The sequence below is a fragment of the Stereum hirsutum genome (assembly GCF_000264905.1).
Source record: "Stereum hirsutum FP-91666 SS1 unplaced genomic scaffold STEHIscaffold_8, whole genome shotgun sequence".
Taxonomy (NCBI): domain Eukaryota; kingdom Fungi; phylum Basidiomycota; class Agaricomycetes; order Russulales; family Stereaceae; genus Stereum; species Stereum hirsutum.
In genome coordinates this window covers 1,378,607-1,389,003 of record NW_006763138.1, presented here as the reverse complement: position 1 = coordinate 1,389,003, position 10,397 = coordinate 1,378,607, and the positions used below count along the sequence as shown (strand labels likewise).

The window sequence follows — 10,397 nt, the reverse complement described above, 5'->3', positions numbered from 1 at the left end:
TCAGCAGCTCCCACGGCATGGCGGGGTAGATGAGATAAAAAAGAGACTGCATAGGGTATGATATGGCATATATGTACAGAGCATAGCGTAGGCATATTAGAGAGATACTAAGGAAATCAAAAGAACACATCAAGCAACACAAACACAAAACCTCCACCGCCAAACAGGCAGTTATACTCGTACAAACAACATAGTATCGCAGCGCCGACATCTAAAAGATACACACAACAGAGTCACATCGGAATCAAACAACGCAGACGCTCACTCGATATCAGACATCTAATAGTCTTCTGCGTCCGAATCCGAGTCATCAGTGGGAGTGGGGAAAGCGGGGGACCAGTCCCAGTCCGTGAAACGCTTCTCAGCCTGAGCTTGCAATTGAGCCTGAGCCTTAGCCAAGTCCAGCTCGCGCTGAGCCACATCCGACTCGGGCTGGGGTGTCGACATCGCCGTCGGAGTCTGTTTGCCTGAGCTTGTGTTGCGATCCTCAATTGGCTGACCTAGAATGAAAGAATGAGTGGATTATAATCAGTCAGTAAGATACTGGGCCGGTGACAACGACGGGGAGAAAGAGATATCGCAAAACTGTACTCACCGACAACGACCTCTCCACCGACGTCGATGGGCCCTGCAGCAGTAGTCGTATCCGCCCCCTTGCCCAAGGAGTGAGATTTCCCCTGGCTCATAGCATCGAATACGACGGGGACATTTACAGACGAAGCGTCGCGTTGACCGGAGTAAGAGGGAAAGGGACAAGCTGCCACTGACGCAGACTGCGGCAGGCTAGCAGAAAGTACAGGCGACGATACTTTACCAGCTACACCAGTAGTAGAATGTTCAGTGACAGGGTCAAGAGCTCCAGTAGCAGCGATGAGAGGGAACCCATCCTCGGCGGAAGAAGAAGTAGCGAGAATAGTCGGGGTAGACGAGTAGGATGTAGCTGATGAAGAAGAGCGAACACCGTTATGGAGATTGAGCAAGGCAGAGGCAGCAATAGCCTGAGGGACGATATCGACATCGTCTTCAGCGTCGGATTCGTCGTCGTGGTTAGTGTCAGCATCGTCGACCTCGACATCCTCGGGACCTTCAGCGTGGCCAGCCACATTGTTCTCGGGTACCTCTTCCTCAGCGTGGTCGTCGTCGTAGTTCCCGTAGTCGCCCATGGACTCCCCATCATCCACGTACTCTGAATCCACCTGGTCGCCACTCGCCGCATCGTCAGACACCTCGTCCTCGTCCTCCCGACTGCTATCTTCGTCACTGTCACCCTCGTCGACCACCACAGGCGCCTGCGTCGCGACTGCCCTCCTCAGTCTCCCAGTCTGCCCCGATCTACCCCTGCAGTACTTGCGATGCCTCTGCAATGCGTCCAGCCGCGAGAGAAGTTTCCCGCACTTCGCGCACTTCAGCGGGTTCGATTTGGCATCCGGGTTTCGTGGGCACGATTTTCGTATATGTCGCCAACAGTCGGAGGTTCTCGAGAACGGGCCGTGTCCACACAATCGACAGGTCCGCCTGCTGGTATTCTTCTTGTTTTTGCGGCCAGTGGATTTACCGGCGCGGGATCGTGGAGAATAACGGGTCATATTTGATGATGAAGCCTTCGGGCGCGGCTTCACGAATGGGATGGGTGTGGATGACGTGGACGTGGATGGCGTGGACGTGGTGGAAGACGAAGGATCGGCAGTCTGGGAAGGGAGTTTGCGGGTCTTTCCCCGGGTCGAGAGAGCGACCGGGTCTGTGAACATGTCGGGTCTATCAAGGCAACGCGCGAGAAAGAAGTTAGGACAAGTTGGATAGGCAAGCGTTGGACTAAGTGTCACTTACTGAATGGAGGAAGACATTGGAAGGGGAGTGGCGCGGTTGAGTGTCGTGTTGAGCAATGAACAAGGCTGTTGGGTAAGCGTATAAGACAACAAGGGATGAAGAGCAAAGAAGAGGTTCAAGCGCCACCAGGGGGTAATAGAGAGGAGGGGAGGGAGAGGATGTGGAAAAATGAACGGACGGACGGCGAGTCTTATATACTTGTCGAGGTTGGCACTCAAGCTGTGTGGGCGGTAGTGTTGAACCCCCAAAGGGTCTCCCAAATCCGGTGATGATTCGGCACGAATCCTATCGAATGTCGATCCGTGGGCCTGAACACGTAAGTAGATCAGGCTATAGTCAGCCGTCAATGCTACGTTTTACTATATTCGTTCACAAGGTCTCTTCTGATGAAGTACTTCCCCTTGTCCAGAGAACTTGCAGGAGGCGAGTGTCAACTGAAAACACGTAATTTGAGTGCCGGTTGTCACCTATGGGCGCCCATGGGTCCTGAGATATCGCCTGCCTTCGAGACGAACCACACGAGGCCCTGGGCCGTTGGCAACCATGGATAGCTCGCGGCAGTGTTGAAAGGAAACAAAGGGAGAAACAGCAAGATAGATGGCACAACAGCGCCGGTCTGTCCTCGTGTTCATCGTGATCGGGAAGAGAAGGGGAAGGCCATGGAAGATCGGCGAAGCTCGAAGAATTTTTATTTTTGCGCCATGAAAATTTCCGGCACCATAGGAACCTGACAACCGCGCCACGAACTGTTGTCCTCGACCACGCGCAAGTAGTAGCATTTTCAGAGATTCTGTTGGGCATACATAGCCCAGTCCGAAGACACGGTGTAAGTACAAGTCTAAGAGGAGGACAGCGAAGCGCATGCCAGGATCTCAAGAACGGTTCGGAGAAATGATAAAATAAACAAAGGCTAGTCCCATACCAATCACCGAAGTCGTCAAGGTCCCAAGGAATTAACGAAAGTTGATTTTACACCAATATTTGGCCCGAGCTCTAAAGTCCAGATCACCGAGATCGGTCGCCCAGCTCTCAGAGTGATGACCACTGGCATGTTCAAGGACACTTCTCGAGATGATTCTCTGGATATTCTCGCCATGCTCCGAAATACTCAGATATCGCTGCTGCTGGTGGAGTCCTCGTCCTGTTGAGCCTGCCTTTTCAAGATCTCTATCGTCCGCGCAAGGTTTGCGTTCTTACTCTGCAGGTCCGATATGTAGGCGCTCGCTAAACGGAGTCGTCAGATAAAATAAGTAGAAGTCGTAGGCTTGTTTGGATATTATACAGGAAAAGACTTACCACCCTTAAAAACCTTGATATCGCTGACATCCTCGACGGCGTCGAGATAGGCCGTCGGAATGACGGACTTGAGTTCCTCCTGGACGACTTTCGTCCTCTCTCTGACACCTGATCGATAGTTCTTATCAAAAAGTCGCTTACGGTGCAGCAAGGATGCTTCATCGTCTTTCGTCTTGGAACGTTTGCGTTTCTTTCCCCCCGCTTTTGGGAGCACTGACTCCAAGTTGTACTCATGCCGAGCTTTGTAGGTGCCAGAGGTTAGCGAACTATCCAGCTGAGTTTTACCAGCGAGCCGAGTTTCAGTGACGTGAGATGTCCGTGCGGCGCCACGATGACCTGGTAAGGACACTGCAAACCGAGATTATGAGTCGAACATAGGATTGGATCGGACAACAAGTCAAGAACATCACTCTCACCTGCAGACTTCACTTTGCGGGTGATCTCGGCGGTAGATGAGGGCTCGTCATTCGTAAGGTCGATAATTGGAACCTGGATTTTTGGCGAAAAGGGCGTTCTCGCAGTTCGGTTCGCGCCGCTGTCGACCTGTTACATGAATGAGATAGCGATCAGTGCGAATCAAGACGGTGTTGAGAACCTGCACGTACGTCGACTACCTCCATTGGCTCATATGCATATTCGCCCTCCTCTAATTGATCCGTATCGTCCTCTCCATCGGAGACGTCAACAAAATCTGAAAACATTGAGGGAGTATGAGTCTTGGTCGCCGGAGATCTTGCTTTACGATCTAAAAGGCCGTCCTCATCGCCGCGTTCATAAGGCTGAGCGTCAGCCATACGAGAGTCTGCCACAGAACATGGATAACTGAGTCCGCTGGAAGGAGGCCTTTGGAAATATAGTTTGGCTCTTTCTGTGCACTTTGATGTGGAAAGGCCAGTCGGGCGCCGAGAATCCATGGCGGTCCAAGGAAAGGTCAAGAGATAAGCGGTTCGAGGAAATGGACGGTAGATATGAGGAAAATGGGGGGACGATGAAGACGCTGTGATGCCGACTAGATAGTACGGATCAGTTCTGGGGCAAAGCAGAAACTGAGAGGTCAAGCGTATATCTCACTTTATATACGCCTCCATCAGCGTCTGCGTCTTGACCTCCCGTCGTCTAGCACGGCCGGCCCTCTACCGAGTCAATTTCCACACGGTTGTCCTGGTCCGCTGAGGGTTCGTATGGCCGAACAAACAACCGAAAGAGAACAAGGAAGAGCGTGGCGGTCCAAACTGAGGCAGTGCAACCGAGTGCCAAAGCGGGCACAAACAATATTAGCTTAGCTTCTGATTCAGGGGGAGAACTGAGTGGCAAAGAGAGATGCCCCCAAGTCTATGTAGAGTTTTATTTCGGAAAACTTCTGTAAGGAAAGGATTGGCTTAGCACAACATGGACACTGCTCGAGCTTGAGGCAGCACTACAACTTCTGAATCATCTGTTAGCTGTAGTACAATCATAAACACTCATGCTTCCAGTGCGACCCAGATGTATCGTTCTACGTTCATGGCTACCCTGGTGCATACGACGCGACATTTGAGACAGAGCTTGGCTGCCCATGGTGACTAGAAGGATGTGGGTGAGGTTGAAAAAGACTTGAGGCCGCGATCCCGGGCAGGTCGTTCTATTTCGGTCCGAGGGCCGGCTGCCGGGGCACCCTCACTCAAGCTAGCGCTCCGCGCTGGCTCGACTGCTGGCAACTTGCTGACAACCGCCTCGTGGACTTAGCAGTTCAACTTCATAGTCTCGACACACGCCGTGCCAGCCTGGAGTGTTTCCCATCAGAATCTTTGTGCCATTCATATGGCTCAATACGTTCAAAGTTCAGTAGGTTTGACAAAGCTAAAGAGGCGATGCGCACCAGGCGGGCTTGAGGCTGGCACCCGAGTCCATATACATCATGATACGTAACTGCCAGTGCGTGCCGGCTTCGAAACGCTCATACGACGTCGTTACCTGTCCCGGAGTGGACTGTCCGTGCTGTTCCCATTGTGAATGGTTGTCCTTTTGGTACAAAGAAAATGATGCCCTGATTTTATCTGTACGGCAACGGTGGCGCTTCTCGCTTGTTGCTCGCTTTGCCGCATAATGCGGGCGTATAAAAGGACTCACTCCTCCGTCGACGAACACCCTCTTCCTGTCTCATCTCAACTCAACTCGTCCTCGCCGCCGCGTCCTCTACTTCTACTCCGTACAGAACAAGCTCGTTGGTTGATCATATTGATCGTTTTCGTCTGCGCCACTGCACTGAAAGGACTTCTTCCGAAACCACTACGACACCGGCCTCGCCCAGCTCTCATTCACCGCACGTAATCTCTCCATTTTGTGTCTGGCGCAGGAAGAACTCATGTGGATCCAATTTTGTATTATTATACAGCACTATCAGCCTTCACCACATTCCGAGGTTTCACAAATGGAACAACGCGTCCCCAGCCAACGATCTTTCAGGCTAAGGCCTGCAATATTCCCGCCAACTGACACTACACCACCAAATATTGATTATCGTTCTGAGTATGTATCTCACCTGTCTCTTCTCGTCTATACCTGGTCTGATACCTTGTCTTCTGTCCCGTTTGATTTCTTCAGATCCGACAGTGACGACGATGGGCATTATTTGCCAGATCCGAATGCAAGACTCCGCCACGAGCGACCCCACGCGGGCAGCCAGCTTGAGCAACCCGGCTCGCCGGACACAACCCAACAAGCTGCAATGCAGCGACCATCTGGGTATGAAGAAAGGGAACTAATAGGGTCGGAAGGACAATCACATAGGTGTGCCTCTCTCACAGATGTTCCCACGCCAGACTGGCTCTCAACCACGGCTCTGTGCCTCCAATCTCCGTCAAACCTTGTCTCCCAATGGCTCAACTTCATCTTATTCTCACAGTTTCACCGGTATCCAAACCATGCCAATGCACTCAGCCAACCTCAATCGGACTTCTGCTCTACGCTCAACCATGCGCTCTCCGGACTTCTCTCCCACCGTTGACCGTCCTACAACCACTGTTTCATCTGAACTCGTGAATAGGTCCCCTCGAATAATTGATGACGCTCGGGCTTCACCCTACCCCCCGAGATCTGTAGCACGTCACGGCTCTCGAGAACACCGAACTTCCCCTCGTGCTGGTCCCTCTCATGCACCTAGACACGCTAGCTCGTCAACACCACACCACACTGCATTATATCTCCACCGTACAGACGATCCCTATGCCGATATATACGGGAAGAAAAATCCTCAAGATGAATCCCGACGACCATGGACACCACCTCCACAACTCCCTGGGAACACATATTCCTCTATGTATGACAGAGACAACGGCCTCAATCATGCTTGGGACTACGAAGCGCGCCGTCTCGATTCGTCTGTCTTGATTTCACCTGCGAACCGTCTGCACTCTCGATCTGAGGCTGACCGTCCCTCCGAGGAGGGATTGACTATCACTCCTGCTCACATCGATGCTGTTTCCCAGGCGGCTATGCGCTTTGAAGTAGAATTGGCATCACGTGGTTCTGGTTCTCATGCTCTTCCGTCTTTCAACTTAGAAGCTCGCAGCTCTGATAGACACGCTTCGACTGACGCACACTCAACGATAACTGCTGGGGCTCATTCTACACTCGAGGTCCCTTCTCTTTCTGGTACTGGCAGCCGAGCTTTCATCGAAACGAGAACCAGTCCACCCGTGCCCCCTCCTCCTGCACCAGCACCCTCACTATCCCGCGAAGCACCTCGACGTTTCACAAGAAAACGTGCGCGCGAGATGGAAACCACCGAAACACCTGTCGCGTCAGGTTCAAACGTCACTATCGATCAGTTGGAAGAGACAGAACGCAGGACCAAGCGTCGTCGTACAGGAACTTTCACTCAAACTCCACCGAAGCCTCGAACCAGGACGAATACTAGGAGTACCACCTCCCGCAACACAAACATTACTCCTGCACCGGCAACCACCAGACCTACTCGCAACACAAACGGTGCCCCGGCACCCCCAACCGCTAGATCTACTCGCGCCACAAGAAGTCGCGCAGCTCTCGGTGTCGAAACCAACGCCACCCCGGCCCCCGATCGTAGTGGCGCCAATTCTCGACAAACTGACACGGAGCGTAAGGACAAGGCTCGACATAGAGCGCAAGATTGGCGAGACACATACTCGGCTGCGCTCACTCAATTGCAAGAGACTCTCCCGAAAGAGTTTCACCCTCCACCCCAGAAGGGTAAGAAGGCGCCGCAAGTTGAGTGGTACACTGCAGGTACGTGCTCTCACAATCACCTTTGCCTCTATTATTTTCCACCACGTGAGTGCTTTGGAGTGCTAATCTCGTGTTTTTACTTTCGGTTTGTAGGCGTCAGATATATCTTGCATCTCCGGGAGGAGAACGAGGTTCTTGCAGGTGAAGAACTCCTGATGAGGACCAGGAGTGAGGATTCGATGATGGAGCTCGAAGAGATGGTGAACGAGATGACGAGGCTCAGGGAGGAGCACGATGTTCTTCTTGCGCAGCACGAGTCGCAGATGGAGGCTGTTCAAGCACAGAACGAAGCACTTGTGGCCGAGAACACGGAGGTTCGACGGGATCGTGATCGGTTGAGCGACGAGAATGAGGAATTGCGCGACCAGAACGAGCGGCTCGCTAGGAGGCTTGAGGAGTACGAGGAAAAGGAGCGACTCAGGAGGCTTGACAGGTCGGAAACGAGCGACTGATCACGGGCGACGACGATGACTGTTTCTTTTTAGGCTTGTGAGGATGAAGGGTATTTTGTGCCTCCATGCGAGTGCTTGTCAATGTATTTCATCTTCATGATCACCCTTCATCCTTTGTTTTCTCTCTCTCTCTGTATTTTTCTGCCTTTCGATTCGTCGCATTGGCTGTATGCACAATTTCCTTTCGTCTGGTTTACCTTCCTGTTTAATCTTTTGGTCTATATGTCTTGTTTACCTCTATGCTTTATATACTTGTAACACTCTCGAGAAATGGTATCTTGCTAATCTTTCAGCAAAAGTATGTTCGTGTTGTCCGATGAGTAGTCTCAATACACGGGACCAAAAAAGTCCACCGAAAAAATCAGACGAAGCGTCAAAGATCTTCAGGAAGAGTCAATCTTAGCTCACGTGCTCTACGCAGGGCCTCGCTCATTATAGGACGGGCAAGTGGGTCCTCAGCGACCATCTCATCCAGCAGACTCTGATACTCGGGCAACCCGCCTACGTTCTGCAAGCATAAGACACAGCCACGCGTTAACTACAGGTACAACGACCATCGGCGATCATGGTCGCGAAACGCAGTTGGGCGTACCTCGAATTCACAATCCTCTGACTTCATCAGGGTTCCAAGCTGCCACACATCCGCACGGAAAGGGCAATACGGCACATCGGGTTTTGTCATCTCTGGAGCTATAGGCCGTCCGTATGTCCCTTCCCTACCTGAGGCAGTCCACGGAATTCCCGTGATCAATCTGGAGAATGGATCAGAGTTTTCATCGAACGAGAGCCCGATCTCGAAGTCATTGAGGTAGTACCGGACAGGAAAATGGGAGCGAAACGGATAGGGATCTCCTCGAGTGTAGTCGACTGGAAATTTTGCTCCACCGCGGAAGTTGCTCAGAATGTTGCCATAGCCTATATCCTAGGTTGCGGGATCAGGGGATGGTGAACGACACGTCGAAATTGAGTGAATAGCCTACGAGATGAGCAATGAGACGCCTGTGGCAGAAGTCGAGACCCTATGGCGGGATAATCTGGAATATAAGTAGAGCTGTAAGGAGGATTGTCAGGCAAGACCTGCACTGACCTCTAAGATCTGCACGACGAAATCAGCTGCCTCACGCGCCGTATACCATGTAGGAAACTCATCAATATCGAAAAGTTTCGGTTGTACAATGAACGTGAGCCCGTGTTCGTCGTTAGTCAATTCTTGAAGGACCGGGACGATATGGTTGTTGCCTATACAAGCAACATGACCCTTGGCGACGCGACGCAGAATGTCAAGGTGGCGGATTCCGGAAGGACTAGGGTCATCTTTCATACAGACAAGTCGTATCATGACATCGCGACCATCCAATGTGCGCGCCGGGCAGATGATAGGATTCTGAGGCAGTGCATGAGATTGCACGAGAAACGAAAGGATGAGGAAACTCGGCGTTGTGGAATGAAGTGAACTTATGATAATGACGCACAATATGTTGAATATAGTCGTGCAGAGGCGGATGACCATCAGGAAAGTACTCCGAAAGGTACGAGAAACCGTCAGGGGCCCTTTCTGTCCCTTTGGGCGCGAATATACAGTACAAATGTCCCGGGTAGTTAGCGGGCGTTTCCCAGAGGGTGAGACCATGGCTTTTGAAGAACGGAGTAGGGCCCACCAGAGGTCGTACGGCTCGTATTTCCGAGTCTCGCCCCAGGCTTCAGCCTGGCTTCTCCAGTCCGCGAGGCTCCGAGGGAAATAATCTCCGGCCAAGTTCATGGAGCTTTTCCAGTTCCGTTAGGACAGGTCTTGAGACGAGCTTTGTCACAGCGTCACGTCACGCCTCTTCGGTGGCGGTGGCGTCTTTTTCCTGGGAGCGGTCGCTGGAGATTTTTGTTACAGTCACTCGTCTCCATCACTCCCTGGTCCCGGTGTTTCCCGGTACTTCCGTCTCGTTCCGGTCTCTCTGGGTCTTGCGTCGTGCAGCTCAACGTCTAGCATGCACAGCTCAAATATTCCTGACAAGTCTGATCAATTAACTGTGGGCTAATTACAGCTTACGTTCTCCTACCCGTGTGAGGCATTCAATTAACTCGAACCACGGGCATGTCGTGCTCGTTCTTTCTTTGAATGATGTGTCAGTAAGCGTGTTGTGAGCTTTTGTGGCGTTTTCGCCACAGCAAGGTTGCCTGTTTTTTCTCGCGGAGATAGGCTTTGGTCATGAAATATAGTAGAAAGAGGCATTATAATAATCAGTTGGCAAACACCGTTCGATCTGAAGGAACAGGTCTGGCCCGGAGGGCGTGGAATTCAAGAGGGCATGAACGAAGATAGAAAGACTGTTCGTAGCTGTGACTCTGTGACAGGCTGAGGAACGAGGCCCGTCACAGAGGGTGGTCTATGGATGAGCGGGAGCCGATGCCAGGAGAGACGCCTTTTGCTCTCTCCTCTCATCTCCTCTTGTGGTGGCTCGCTCGGCAAATCCACTCTGCTTTGCCTCGCCGCTTTCTCTTTTTGCATTCTTCTCGTCTACTACATCTTTGTACGACTTGACGCGTCAAGAATCGGTGGGTTCTGATGACCTAGCTCCCGGCGAC

General features: G+C 52.0%; 4 protein-coding genes across 4 annotated transcripts; 1 reads left to right on the top strand and 3 right to left on the bottom strand.

Annotated features, from left to right (window-relative positions):
• Window positions 1-279: 279 nt before the first annotated feature.
• STEHIDRAFT_111673 (uncharacterized protein) lies at window positions 280-1,844 on the bottom strand (the record flags this gene model as incomplete). Its single annotated transcript, XM_007304952.1, has 3 exons — window positions 280-500; window positions 596-1,755; window positions 1,828-1,844. The coding sequence occupies 3 exons, from the start codon at window positions 1,842-1,844 to the stop codon at window positions 280-282; spliced, it is 1,398 nt and encodes a 465-aa protein (XP_007305014.1).
• Window positions 1,845-2,935: 1,091 nt separating this feature from the next.
• On the bottom strand, window positions 2,936-4,037 carry STEHIDRAFT_111672 (uncharacterized protein; the record flags this gene model as incomplete). The annotated part of the gene is made up of 5 exons (XM_007304951.1): window positions 2,936-3,051; window positions 3,124-3,231; window positions 3,265-3,459; window positions 3,540-3,666; window positions 3,729-4,037. The coding sequence occupies 5 exons, from the start codon at window positions 4,035-4,037 to the stop codon at window positions 2,936-2,938; spliced, it is 855 nt and encodes a 284-aa protein (XP_007305013.1).
• A 1,430-nt stretch (window positions 4,038-5,467) lies between these two features.
• Window positions 5,468-7,820, top strand: STEHIDRAFT_111671 (uncharacterized protein; the record flags this gene model as incomplete). The annotated part of the gene is made up of 4 exons (XM_007304950.1): window positions 5,468-5,631; window positions 5,707-5,892; window positions 6,008-7,368; window positions 7,462-7,820. The coding sequence occupies 4 exons, from the start codon at window positions 5,468-5,470 to the stop codon at window positions 7,818-7,820; spliced, it is 2,070 nt and encodes a 689-aa protein (XP_007305012.1).
• Window positions 7,821-8,193: 373 nt separating this feature from the next.
• STEHIDRAFT_157651 (uncharacterized protein) lies at window positions 8,194-9,141 on the bottom strand (the record flags this gene model as incomplete). Its single annotated transcript, XM_007304949.1, has 4 exons — window positions 8,194-8,328; window positions 8,413-8,742; window positions 8,801-8,839; window positions 8,908-9,141. The coding sequence occupies 4 exons, from the start codon at window positions 9,139-9,141 to the stop codon at window positions 8,194-8,196; spliced, it is 738 nt and encodes a 245-aa protein (XP_007305011.1).
• Window positions 9,142-10,397: the final 1,256 nt, after the last annotated feature.